The sequence below is a fragment of the Brienomyrus brachyistius genome, chromosome 3 (genome assembly GCF_023856365.1).
Source record: "Brienomyrus brachyistius isolate T26 chromosome 3, BBRACH_0.4, whole genome shotgun sequence".
Taxonomy (NCBI): Eukaryota; Metazoa; Chordata; class Actinopteri; order Osteoglossiformes; family Mormyridae; genus Brienomyrus; species Brienomyrus brachyistius.
Window position 1 is genome coordinate 27532144 of NC_064535.1, and position 14599 is coordinate 27546742.

Sequence of the window (14599 nt, forward strand, 5' to 3'; positions counted from 1 at the left end):
ATAAGCGCATTTATCGAAATACAACCATGAGAAATGTGTATGAAGATGAGCTGGGCAAGTCAATCAAAGTTATTAGGTCAATAAAATTACTAGTTGATCGAAATGTAACATTTAAAGCCTTTCCTTTGTACTGCAAACCTATAGATTCATACTTTAAATATCGATAAAGTGAAGTAATGGTATTCATCTTAAAATGTTTTTGTTTTTTTCTTTTACAAAAACTAAAACAATACAGACCCTGTCACCTAAATTAAAATGACATCATAAGAGGAGGCATAAATTCAATCCTTACTAACGAAAGCGACATAAGGAAGGCGATGGCAATATTCACGCTTCCTGGACTTATCCCATCCCCCACCCCGCTCCCCTCACCCTGCATCCGTGCTCAGAATCTGTAACAAGCGCCCCCCTATCACATCACATTGCCGGCTATCCACGAAGCGAGCAAGAAAGCCGGGGTAAAAAATACAGCAAGAGGCCGATAGGCGCCCTGCCCGCCTCCGATTGCATGCACATCCAGTGCCGGTCCCTTTAGTTAGCACCGATCGCTCTGAACCGAGCCGGGCGCGCCGGGTACGATGTCAGCAAGACCGGGCTTTTACCGGCAGGAGCTGAACAAGACGGTGTGGGAGGTGCCCGAACGGTACCAGAACCTGACGCCCGTAGGTTCGGGGGCCTACGGCTCGGTTTGGTGAGTAGGGAGGGAGATGGGCGCGGCAGTCAAGGAGTGTGGGCATCGTCATTAAAACATTTCTATTATTATGTTGTTGCACCTGTGATTTTCTGTTCTGCAAAAATGCTGCTTATTCGTTTCAAGAAGATAACGCCAATTGTAATGCGATATTATTATTATTATTATTATTATTATTATTATTATTATTATTATTATTATTATTATTATTATTATAGGACTATTCAGCTGTCTTTGCTCACAAAGGTATTTTGTAAATATTTTGTCTCATTCGTTTCCCTTTTCACTAGTTCTTACACATAGGGTATTTGAGGGGGTAGCCTTGCGGCGGTGACGGTGCTGATCGCTGTGATACCGGCGATCGGCTCGGTTCCGCCTGGCAGCTGTACGTGTTCCAAGTACGGGGAGTGGCACAGGTGATTGACTCATAACGAGACCGCTGCGGGACGCTTTCTTCATAATAAAATACATATTACGAGGGGTGGCTTTGGGGGTGCGGATTTGGTGGGGGTTTGGCCCGGCGGGGGGCTACAGTCGTATAAATGCTGCATTTAGTAGCCGACGAACAAGTCGGTGCTTGTTTACTTTTCTCTAGCGGCGTCGTGACGCGATGGGGGTCCCTGCGACCCCATGCCTGAGCATCTAAGCCAGTGCTCAGTAACATGCCAGTTATTCATTTCTTTTGTATTTAGGTACTGCGGCGAATATATACACGTGAGAATTTATTATATGAAACAAGATTTCTACAAAGATGATAAAAAGTTGGCTACTGAAACGCCTGTTAAGGTCTAGTTAATTACAACATAGGAAATAAAGACATTCAAACATACAGTAAAGTTATAAGAAACAGTTGAACTGCTTACTAAAATCCGAATACTCCTAACTGGACATTGGATATTTTGGATAATTGTTCAATTCAGCGGCCTTCCCAGCCTGAATAAATAGGCACAGTTCCTGTGTGCTGGATTAGTTACAGAAACTGCAGCACAAAAATTACCTGTAATTACGTTTTTTGAGTGGATCGCCACATAAAACATGGCTCGTCGTAAACATGATCGTGTACTAGTTGCTGAAGGAAAAAAAAATCGATAGTACTTATTATGACACGCGTGTATACAGTTCCTTCTTAAGGACACAGTTAAAAGGGCTTCACGTGAATGTGTCAAACTGGTACACAAGATTGATTTAATTTACTAGTAGTGAATCGAGAGACAATAAATTAAACCTGAAGTGAAATACTATGCTTAGTGTCTGCTGCATACTTGTTATCGTTCATGGTGGAAGTGTGAATGGTCTGTACAGTGGTACTGGATGCCAGGTCATTACAGGGCACACACACACACACACACACACACACACTCACACAGAGTAGTTGATTAACGAGTTCAGGGGCCTCTCAGTTACACTTTCCGTAAGCCCTTCCTCTGCTTCCACTCCCTACAACAAAACAACAATTAACTATAACACTATTAGCAACTATAAAATGATGTCTACAAAGTCAAAAAGGATGAGCCGCTGTATCGTACGAGAGCAGATCACATTAGAAGAAGAACGACTGACTGGCGAGGTTGCAGTTTCACATCAGTCACATGCAGCAACCAGAAAGAGCGGAACTCAGTGACCCGGTGAATAACTGCATTTCAGTGGCAGTGATCCGGTGTGTAAAAACTGCATCCACAATGTGACCTCAAGTCACATTTACCAAAGAAACCATAGACCATAGATAACTTTTTAGAAAGAGGCAAATATCAAAAGAATATTAAACAAGTTCTTACTATTAGAATGTCTTCCTTCATGCTTTACTGGCATAAAACTCATTGATCAGGCTCATAATATCTATTTTTACTTAGGAAACAGACTACAAATGCACATACCAGAAAGTACACAACGGTATAGAAAAGAACCAAAAATTAAACATATTTAGAGTTGGTCTCCCCATTCTGTTTTAACTAATCACCAAATCGCAACTGAAAAGCAAAAAAGGATTACTAACAATAGTAGTAGTAATAATAATAATAAAAGTAGAACACCAATAAGGACCCTCTAATTAATCTGGGCCCCTAGGCCAAGTATATATTGCTGCAGCCGGGAGCGGAGTGTCGAGTAGGAGGGGCAATGTTGAGTAATAGGGGCAATGTTGCGCAGTAGGGGTTTATAAGAAGGGTTAGAGTATCAGATGATAACAGGTCCCTTGTTATAAACCCCTCGCTCATTGCACCTCCTACTTGACATTGCCCCTCCTATTTGACATTGCCCCCCACGTTCGACATTACCCCTCCCACTTCACATTCGGCTCCTGGCTGCAGCGATAGGATTGTTGAAGGACCCTCCTCACAGTAGTTATCATGGCTGGACAGTTTCTGATGTGAAGTCTGGAAGCCTCCTTCCACCGTCTACCCAATTCCCAGGCCTTGTGAGAAAATTGCCTTGGGTCTAGGGCCTTTAGCATTATGGAGCACAGACAGCTGTCCAAGAATCACAAGCAGAACAGATATACATCCTCTGGCACACTAATAAATGGATATGCTGTTTATATATACTGCATGTACGGTGTTTAGAAAGCGAATGGGCTAATCTATAGACGGGGGTACCCAAGCTTGCGTAGGAATTGCGGCTTGTTTCTCTATCTTTGTGGGTTCTCTCTCTGGGTTCTTTTTGTGGGTTTTCTCTCTGGGTTCTCTTTGTGGGTTCTCTCTCTCTCTGGGTTCTCTTTGTGGGTTCTCTCTCTGGGTTCTCTTTGTGGGTTCTCTTTGTGGGTTCTCTCTCTGGGTTCTCTTTGTGGGTTCTTCTGCGGTTAATGGCAGCACCTATGTTTCTGAACACTGAACCAGATCCTTTTTATGACATAACTTCCTTCTCCTGCATGCAGAAATACGTCCTAAACTAATAAACTGGGTTTGTGTCCTATTTCTGTCCAAGGGTTGAATTAGCTCTATCCAAGCCTGCGCTACCCCCCCCCCCCCCCTCCAGAACTACTCCAGTCAATTGAAAGTGAAGGTGTCCCAATTGTGCAACAAAACGAGCGATTAGATTTGATGGCTGTCTGTGTTATTATGATGCAGTCGAGCAACTTGCAAGATTTAGTCAGTACAATTCAAATTCAGTAGAACTTCCCTGATATGCTTTATCAGAATCTTAAAAGGGATTTTTTTTGGTCTGTTGGTGATGTGATACATCAATTAAACATAGTGTATAATCAAGAAAATATAAGCAATAAAACAGAGGTAGTGAAGTAGAAATAAGATGTGTAAATAACAGAGAAATAAGGTGAGACAGCCAAATGTATGGTGCAAATTGCTTGGGGTCTGTTCAAGTGAGCTTAAGAAGACAATATGGGTATGAAGCTCATACAGTAGGTGATTGGATATGAAGCAGTGTGCTTCTCATGGGTCTGTATTTAAGAGGGCAATGGCATGGGGAAAGAAGCTGTTCAGGTTGTGCTTGGTCCATGTGTCCAAAGCCCTTACTCTGTGCTTTTGCTGAGAAAGACAATGGAAGAGGGAACGTCCAAGGAGTGAAAGGTTGGACATTAATTTATTGGCTCTTTTTCTCATCCTTGATGAGTACAGGTGTTCATGCAGTGGGAGGGGGCTGACAGCCAATCATTTTCTCTGCATATCACACAATTTGCTGTGGTCTCCACTTAGAGTGTGATGGTACAGAGCCAAACCAGGTTATAACCTATTCTATTATGGCCATGTACCACTTCTTTTGTTATAGCTTCTGTGATAATGTCTTCGACTGACATAAGGAGTACAGATGCTGTTGGGCCTTCATAGTTATGCTGGTGATGTTATTGTCCCATCTGAGGTCTTGTTGGATGGTGGTGCTTACTTCCTTTTGGTAGCTGGACTCATCGCCATTTTTGATGTATCCAGTCAGTTTGGTGTTGTCTGCAAAATTAAGGAGCTTTACAGTCGCTTTGTGAAGCAGGGGAGACAGAACACACCCTTGTGGAGCACCAGTGCTGAAGAAGATACCATCTGAAATGTGGTTGCCCAACTGCTGCTCAGCAAGTCCTTAAAATTATTTTCAGACCCTTTGCTAAACCTCCAGTTTGTTAAGTGACAAAGCACGTATGAGGCTTAAATCGCCATCTGGAGATGCAGAATCCATACAGAAGCCAAGTGACCCAACATGGAGAGACGTGCCCCTCAGGGATGTGCTGAAGAGCCCGTTGGGGTTGAACGTTTGAGTTTTTTGGCTGCCAGGAGAACTGAGATCCAGGTAAAGCCAGCTGGCTGGCAGGTAACAGGAAGGTGCTCTGGGTACGATGTGGCACTGTGCCGGAAAAGCAGCGTTAATGTCAGTGGCTGGTGGGCGGTCCTGGCATTTCATCTCCCTCCGGTTCTGGGGAATAAGGTTTGCACCAGAATTGCTCCCTTTACAGAGTTGTCTGCATATTTTATCGCCATAATGCTAATCTGATAATGTAATTTAATAATGTATTAAAAATCTAATTCTTGGGCAGTAAACCTATTTTTCTAATGAAATGACCAATTTGCGCACCATGCACAGTCTGACAAAATGAATTACATAATTGAATAAAACAAGTTTATTCATAAGTGGCTCATCAATATACTGAAATAATTTCAATTTCCCTCTTAATAACTTATTAATTGATCATTATAATTTGTCTACCTCTCTCCTTTCTCTGCTCTCTTCCACTCCCTGTTTGTTTCTCCCTGTACTGGGTCTGGGCTCTCCCTCTTTTCCCTCCTATACCATTCACCTCTCTCATGCCGTCCCCCCACAGCTCGGCGTACGACGTGCATCTCTGCCAGAAGGTGGCGGTAAAGAAACTGTCGCGGCCATTCCAGTCGCTCATCCACAGCCGGCGCTCGTACCGGGAGCTGCGGCTCCTGAAGCACATGAAGCACGAGAACGTGAGAGAATCCTGCTTCGCCACTGTCGCCGTCTCTTCGCGTAGCAGCCTCGCTTACTGAAGCCCTTAGCTTTGTGCATCTCATATAAATGTCTGTGTTGTAAAAAAATACAAAGTGACACCATGAGTGACATATATGACATAATGACAACACTCATATGTCCACAGATGCATTGAACAAGCAACTTGATGAGCTTGTATGAGCTTAGGGTTATATATAGGCACTGTAACCTCACACACCCACAGTTAGAGGTGTAAACCTCAGCCGTGCATAGTGTGTGTGGGAATTGCACGTTTTCCCTGTGTTGTACAGGGTTCTTCTGCGTATGATGGCTCACATGCCGTTTGGTGATTTGATGTCTACAAATTGCCTGTAGGATGTGACTGTATGTATTGCTTTGTGATTGGCTGGTATCCCATCCAAGGTTGACCCCTTCCTTGTGACCTGTGCTGCCGTGGATAGGCTCCAACCCCCCCCCGCTTGCTCTGTATTGGATAAATGTTAGGAAGATGGGTCGATGCTATCCTTATCTCACATGCATGATGTGATTTAATGCACACTCGCAGCCTAACTTTTTCTAGAAACAATGGGCATCCAGTAAACATAGGAACTTTTTCTCCATTTAGGTCATAGGCCTGCTAGATGTCTTTACTCCCGCCTCATCTCTGGAAGACTTCAATGAGTTGTGAGTGCCTGTGAGCCATTGGAATTTGTCCAATGCAGATTTGCCATCCTCTGTAACATTCCCTTGCTCCCCCAGGTACCTCGTCACCAACCTGATGGGTGCAGACTTGAACAACATAGTGAAGTTCCAGCGGCTCTCAGACGAACATGTGCAATTTCTTATTTACCAGCTCCTCAGGGGCCTCAAGGTGAATTCCTATCTGACACCATCACCGTCATACTGAAATTCCTAAGTCTCTGTGCCAATGTTTCCCAACTCAGTCATCAGGGAGCCCCAGACAGTCCACATTTTTTCTACCTCCCAGCCTTCTACAACAGCTTGCTCCCTCCCTGCCAGACAGTCCACATTTTTCCTCCCTCCCAGCATTTTACCACATTTTTGCTCCTACCCAGCTTCCTGCCATACAGTCCACGTTTTTGCTCCCTCCCAGCATTTTACCACATTTTTTCTCCTACCCAGCTTCCTGCCATACAGTCCACATTTTTCCTCCCTCCCAGCATTTTACCACATTTTTGCTCCTACCCAGCTTCCTGCCATACAGTCCACGTTTTTGCTCCCTCCCAGCATTTTACCACATTTTTGCTCCCACCCAGCTTCCTGCCAGACAGTCCACGTTTTTGCTCCCTCCCAGCATTTTACCACATTTTTGCTCCCACCCAGCTTCCTGCAAGACAGTCCACGTTTTTGCTCCCTCCCAGCATTTTACCACATTTTTGCTCCCTCCCAGCTCCCTGCCAGACAGTCCACATTTTTGCTCCCTCCCAGTATTGTACCACATTTTTGCTCCCTCCCAGCTTCCTGCCAGACAGTCAACATTTTTGCTCCCTCCCCCCTCCCCTACCTAGGCTGACCAGATAATCCATGTCAAGAAGGACACTTAAAACTACTCCAGGTTTTACACACTACTTTAAAACTTAAAGGCACCTGTGCTTGGCTAAATAGCTCACTTCTTCTTGTGCTTTGACTGCTTTGATTGGAAAAACTCATCCAGCTGTTACACATTAACGTTACTGGCATATGCATGATTATAGGAGACTGACTAATCAGCACGCAGCAAGACCTCGGCGCTTAACCAGATTCAGGTTCTTTTAATTAAAATTGTATTTTTTTTAATCCAGCCCTAGTTCAATGTGTCCTCCCTGACATGGATTATCTGGTCACCCTACTGGAGTCTGTCTGGGGGTCCTCAAGGGCCGTGTTGGGAAACATTGCTCTATGCAGTTCCCAGAAGCTGTTTGCCTTGTAGATGACTTCTTCATCTAACCAGTGAAAAATACAGGAGCCATTATGACCCTTTTCTGGTGCTAAAGTGCTTCATTAATCTGAAGTTATTCTATCACCATCTGACATTCTTTTTTTTCCACTTTTACTCACCAGTACATTCATTCAGCTGGACTGATTCACAGAGTAAGTTCCAATTTCCTTTGCCATCTACTTTCAAAAAGATATCTGCTGTTTTTAACAGATTTTCTGGGTTTAGTTTTTCTGTAGGCGATACTTCCTGACTCACCCGAAGGCCTTTACCGCATATTTTAATAGTATTGTGTCTGTGACTCTTTACTGGGTATGTTTGGAAAAGTGTGGGCTTGTTTGGCAGGTTTGGCTCTAAACGCCTCTTCCCTGTCTGTTATCTTGGTTTGCACAGGACCTGAAGCCAAGCAATGTAGCTGTTAATGAAGACTGCGAGCTAAGGGTAAGGTGGAGCGGCTCCCCCCGAAGGTCTGGAGGAGTAATCGCAGTCTAGCTGAACGGTGGCAGGGACACACTGAGCCAGTGTGCCTCTGTGCCCCCTCAGATCCTAGACTTTGGGCTGGCAAGGCAGACGGATGATGAGATGACAGGATACGTGGCGACTCGCTGGTACCGAGCGCCTGAGATCATGCTCAACTGGATGCACTACAACCAGACAGGTGACTTTATAGAATTATAAACTAGAGCCGTGACACCAGAATCCCACACTTCAGTACCCATCAGTCAGAGCAATGGATGCTACTGGATATCGATGTCATTCGAAATCTGATATTGTGGCGAAATGGTATTTTTCTATATGTGAGTAATGCAATTGCTCATGTAAAAAATACCTAGTAGCAAATATGTTGGATTTCTTCTGCCATAATGCCGAGTATGTAAAAATATTTTTTAAATAAGAATAAATTATAGAATATTCTTATTGTACTACACATGTCTTTAAAGGGATTTTATAGACCATTATATAGAGTTACTTATATTCTTTGCATTCCTGACTTTGGTTGTACTAGACGGTAGTATGATATGTGACTCACGGTCTTATGATGTCATGTATGATCTTGCAGTGGATATCTGGTCAGTGGGCTGCATCATGGGAGAATTACTGAAGGGGAAGGTGTTGTTTCCCGGCAACGATTGTATCCTTCACAGAGAGGGGGGATGAAGGAGGGTAATGATCTGTAGGGTCGGTGTAGATATGATTGGGTTTTAACGCGTTAATGGGCTGTGGCCCTGGTTTGGAGGGGTGAGGGTGCTCACATTGGGGTTGGAATGGCCTTCACCGTGCCTCTTAGACATCGACCAGTTGAAGAGAATCATGGAGGTTGTGGGCACGCCGACCCCAGAGCTACTCAAGAAGATCTCGTCTGAACACGTAAGAAAGGAACCACTGCTAATTTGCATACTGCTACTTCAGACATAGCTAATGTTTAACTCTATAAAAAAAATCATTTTCTGAATTAATTCTCCTTAAACTCATTTGGAAGGAATGAGCAGCTGAAAGAGCCTACAGAAATTTATACTTGTACCCAACCTTATTTCTTTGGGCTTTTGAGGCTGAATTGTGTGTCTGATCTTTATGATGCAATGATATTGTTTTATATGGAGGCCAAATCAGGTCAACCAATAGAATCTTTCCTTCCTCAACAGAGTGGGGATGGGAAGGTGGAGAGAGAGGCTGGGGTTCCAAAAATGGGAGGACCACAAAGGGATTGATCCAGAGAGAGGAATAGGCAAGGGTCAAGAGAGGCAAAAAAAGGGGGTAGAGAAGGGAGGGTAGAGAGTGAGCAAGTAGGTCAGGGGGGCTTATTTGTTGCCATGGATTTTCATTCAGCAAAGTCCCTGGAAGAGCGGCCTGCAGAGGTCACTAAGGGCAAAAGTATCCATGTCCCACAAAGCAGTGAAACGGGAGGAGTAAGAATGGGAAAGATCTAGAAGTTAGGAGGCACGAAGGAGAGAGGGTCAGTAAGCGGCAGAAAACGCGTCTGTCCCTGACTTTTTTTGGTCATATTTCAGTTAATGAAATCAGTACAGATTAAAGTGCTGAAGGATCATTTTTTTCCACTTTATAGCAGCCAATTAAGATATTAACCTATTTTTAAACTTTAAGATACCCTATATGAACAGAAGTATTGGGATTCCTGGTCATTACACCTACTGGAACTTTTATGACATCCCATTCTAAATCCATAGGCACCAATTTGGAGTTTGTGCCCCCTTCGCAGCTATAACAGCTGCCACTCCGCTGGGAATGATTTCCACAAGATTTCAGAGTGTGTCTGTGGGAATTTTTTCCCATTCGTCCAGAAGAGCATTTGTGAGGTCAGGCACTGATGTTGGACATGAAGGCCTGGCCCACAATCTCAGTTGTAGTTCATCCCAAAGGCGTGTGATGGAATTGAGATCACGGCTCTGTTCTGGCCTCAAGTTCTTCCACACCAAACTCACCCAACCATGTCTTTATGGACCTTGACTTTGTGCAATTGAGCATAGCCATGCTGGAACAGAAAAGGACCTTCTCCACACTGTTCCCGCAAAGTTGGAAGCATCAAATACTCCTAAATGTCTCGGTATGCTGAAGCATTCATTAACAATTCCCTTCACTGGAACTAAGGGGTCCAGCCCAACCCCTGAAAAACAACCCCATACCATAATCCCTCCTCCACCAAACTTTACAGTTGGCTTGATGCAGTCAGGCAGGTAATGTTCTCCTGGCATCTACCAAACCCAGACTCATCCATCAAACTGCCAGACAGAGAAGCATGATTTGTCACTCTACAGAACACATTTCCACTGCTCCAGTGTAGGTGTGCTTTACACCACTCGATCCAACGCTTGGCATGCGCTTGGTGATTTGAAGCTTGCATGCTGCATGCCATGGAAGCCGATTCTATATAGCTGCCAGCACACAATTAATGCCAGGGGAAGTTCGGAACTCTGCAGTCATTGAGTCAACAGAGCATTGGTGACTTTTACACACTATGCTCCTCAGCACTCTGCTCCCCCACTCTGTTACTTTACATGTTCTGCCACTTCATGGCTGAGTTTCTGTTGTTCCTAAATGTTTCTTCTTTACAATAATACCACTGTCAGTTGACCATTGAATATCTAACAGGGATGAAATTTCACAAACTGACTTATTGCAAAGGTGGTATTAAATGACAGTGTCACACTCGAATTCACTGAACTCTTCAGAATGACCCATTCTTTCATAAATGTTTGTAAACCTGTCTGCATGGCTGGGTGCTTGATTTTATACACCTGTGGTAATGGGCTGGAATATAACACCTGAATTCAATGATTAATGTCCCAATACCTTTGTCCATATAGTGTATTTTCAAACTTTGGGATTTTAAAAATATGTTTTTCTCATATACCCAGTGGCCACTTCATTAGGTACCTCTACATCAGGGGTCTCCAACTCCGGTCCTGGAGGGCTACTGTCCAGTAGCTTTTCTATCCTACCCGGCTGCTGATGAACCACAATAGTTCTCAGGTAAATACCAGGACCAGGTGTGGCTCATCAGAGGCCAGGTATGATAGAAAACCTACTGGATAGTAGCCTTCCAGGACCGGAGTTGGAGACCCCTGCTCTACATGGTACCAGGTAGGACCCCAATTGTCTCTAGAACCACATCAAGGGTTGACAAGTTGTGCTTTCAGATAAGCCTTTCTGCACATCACTGTTATATCTTTGCACTTAAGACTCTTCTGTTAGCTTTAATGCGTCTGGCCATTTTCTCTTAAACATCTCTTACTAACAGGGTGTTTTTGGCCACAGAATCGCTGCTGACTGGATGCTTTTTTTGTTTATCTCACCCTTCTCTATAAACTCTAGACACTGTAATGTGAAAATCTAAGGAGTTCAGCCATTTCTGAGATTCGGGAGCCACCGTCTCTGGCAATGACAATTAGACTGTGCTTAAAGTCACTTAGATCAGGTAGCTGATTAAATGCTTAACTGTACAGCAATGTAACCTCTTAACCTTATCTACATGCTATAGATATTCATTTGCAGCCACATATAATCGCTGCTTGGGGGAGCAGGTTGTTTGCGTTAAACCGTAGGTGAAGCTATTGAAGTGGACACTGACTGTATTTTCACTTCTTCAAATCTGGAAGGCAGATCCTGTATGTGAACATTTGCAACTGGCTGACAGTCCTTTCGTGTTCACAGGCGCAGAAGTACATTGAATCCCTGCCCTACATGCCCCAGCAGGACCTGGGGAAGCTGTTCCGGGGAGCCAATCCGCTGGGTGAGAGGGTGTCATGTGACAGCAGTGGTGACGCAATGTGTTTCTGTCGCATGGTTGAATTCCATTGGAAATGCTATCTGCAGGATCTTTTAATATCTAGTTAGAGTCCTACATGGGTAAGTGCAAAAAATACTCCTTAGTCATTACAAATGATACCTTTGTGCTTAAGTCAGTCACTATAAACCTTTCATCTTGCATTTTAGTGACCAAAACACCTGTGGTCATGGAACTTAATTTTTTGCTATTAAATCTTCCTATTTAAGCCCACCTGATTTACTTTTGAATGACTTAAATGCATTTTCTATGGTTATCAACAACCCCTCACTATTTTACAGTAGTACAGTACATTAGACTTGCCTCTCATCCCTGTTATATCTGATAACAGACAAGATGGGCTGTAACTCGGCAAACTGCTATAATGGATATGCTAGAATTTTGTTCCGGAGCCGTACTTCTAACCAACATTTCTTCACAGTGATCAAATACTTGAAAATATATATCATATCAGTCAGAGGTCTGTATGCACCTGCTTTTAATGCATTTGTATTTATTTTGAGCTACGCTATTCATCTTACAGTACGCATAATACGTGTCAGATATTGCAACAACTACGAAAAATGTTCATCTCAAAATTTTCTCACATTTTAGCCATGACAGCATTGCAGACTCTTGGTTCTTTCAACCAGCTTCCATATGTAGCCGCCCGGAAAGCTTCTCCAACAGTCCTGCATGTTTCCATAAGTTCTAGGCACAGTTTAGCTGCCTTGCTCTCACTGTTCAATCCAACTCGTTCAGAAAACCAGCTCTATATGGTTTAAGGCAGGGATTGTGGGGGCCAAGGCCATCTGTCACAGCGCTCACACATCTCCTTCCTTGTTAATACAGTTTTTGTACAACCTCCAGGTGTGCTTAGGGTCATTATCTCTTGGAATAAACAAATGATTTTCAGTAGGTGTGTTTAGACCTTTGTCTGGTAGTGAATGACATTACAGCTGTATGACGGTCTGAACCGATGCCGCTTGTCTAGCTGTGGATCTCCTGAAGCGGATGCTAGTTCTGGACTGCGACGGGCGTGTCACTGCCAGCGAAGCCCTCTCGCACCCCTACTTCGCGCAGTACCACGACCCTGACGACGAGCCAGAAGCCCCTGCTTATGACCAGACTCCTGAGAGCAAGGACCGCACCCTGGAAGAGTGGAAAGGTGAGTTTCAAGAAGTTGCCATGGCTGTACCACGCAGAGATAAGCCAGAAAAATGTAATCGCCGCCTCACATTACGAAACACATTACAGATATTCCATAAAACCTACATGCAAATGCTTGATCGACACCCACCTTAAAATCTGACGTTTATGTCTAACCCTTTCTTTGTTCATTAGTATCGCATTCACTGTGATGCCTATTGATGTGAGTCGGTCAATACGACCAGCTGGCTGCAATACTAGCTGCATCTCGGGGCGGTGGCTGCATGACGCCACCATGGCAACAGGAATTTTTGTCGTTTTGCATCCAAGAAAAAGGGGGGGAGCCCCCCCAGGCTAAAGCATATGCGTCCCAACACGCTCAGTTTACTGCTCTGCCTAAAAGGCTTCATTCCAAATGAGTGCATTGACACTTAATTCGTTCCAAAAATTATAAGCGGACATTAGACTTCATGAATGCCTTTGTGTTTTTCCTTCCAGCTTTAAGATGGCTGTCTTTCTGAAAACCCGGTCTTATAAATGCCGTTGTCCTTTACTCATCCAAACCCACCCCTTCCCTCCCCCACTACAGAGCTGGTGTTTGAAGAAGTCAAAAGTTTCAAGCCCCCTGGTAATAAACAGGATAGCTTGGAGGCGGAGCCGTAAGTGGCAGCTCTGACCCCTTTGTACTTTCTCTGTCTATCCGGAGGACGGACGGCCCCCTTCTCTTGACTGGCTGTCAGTCAGCAAAGTGGGGAGGAACCAAAGAGACTTCTAGCCAACCAGAGAAGACAGCTCTTCCTTTGGCATGACTCCCACGACCATCTTCTGCCTGTCCATCATTCTGCAAAAAAATGAACTCTAATGACTATGAGAATGAAGCATTACTTGAAAAATACCGATGGCCAGAAGGTGTGCTGGTTTTTTTGCATTTCTTTTAACTCTTTTTACGTTCTCTTCCCCATTTTGCCTATATTAAGTTGAATTAATGAGAGTCCCTTAAAAAATGGCTGACTCATGTCACAAAGCACACTGCTAAGACAGGTGTCACACCCAGTCACATAAAAGCTCAGATCTTATTCTCAAAAACAAACCATGTGATTGTCAACACAATTTACTTGCTGTGTTAAGCTGCCTGGATGGAGGTTGTGTCTCGATGACAGGCTGGAAATAGGACCAGGCTCTCGGGAAACATTCATATACCTGACTCATACCCTGTGCTTCCTGGGATGTACTGCCCACCCCCCAAAAAAAAAAAAAACACTTTACCGGGTAAGTGGTTGGAGGATGAATTAATTTATATCTAGCAATACCTGCACAGTAATGTAGCATCAGAATCAGAATCATACACGATTAGTCCAAAGGAAAAGGAACCTGTCAGCATGGTAATCATCTGCCCTCAGGACCCTGCGCGCGCACATACACACACACACACACACACACACACACGCACGCACACTTCGTCCCTGGTTCCCTGCATGTCTGTCGTTAAAAACTTGCAACTCGCTCGCCCCTCCTGCAGGCGACTCCTCCCTTTGCACAACCACAGCGTTTGAGCCTGCAGGCTTATTCGCTTCGCTTTATTATTCACCAATAAAGCTACTGGTCACACTACGCAATCTCAATGGCTATTGTTTTTTTTTCTTTGTTTACATGA

At 44.1% G+C, this 14599-nt stretch overlaps 1 protein-coding gene across 2 annotated transcripts; it reads left to right on the plus strand.

The window, feature by feature from the left end:
• The first annotated feature begins 312 nt into the window (after positions 1–312).
• Positions 313–14567, plus strand: mapk11 (mitogen-activated protein kinase 11). 2 transcript variants are annotated; one of them, XM_049007775.1, is made up of 12 exons: positions 317–691; positions 5448–5577; positions 6204–6262; positions 6338–6449; positions 7640–7669; positions 7908–7955; positions 8058–8172; positions 8575–8646; positions 8803–8882; positions 11685–11763; positions 12791–12964; positions 13535–14567. In XM_049007775.1, exons 1-12 carry the CDS (start codon positions 579–581, stop codon positions 13606–13608), a joined length of 1086 nt encoding a protein of 361 aa, XP_048863732.1. In that variant the 5' UTR covers positions 317–578; the 3' UTR covers positions 13609–14567. The 2 variants fall into 2 exon arrangements, with proteins under 2 accessions (XP_048863733.1, XP_048863732.1); XM_049007776.1 differs by lacking the exon at positions 13535–14567 and having other exon boundaries at positions 313–691; positions 11685–11879; positions 12791–12885.
• The last annotated feature ends 32 nt before the right edge of the window (positions 14568–14599 follow it).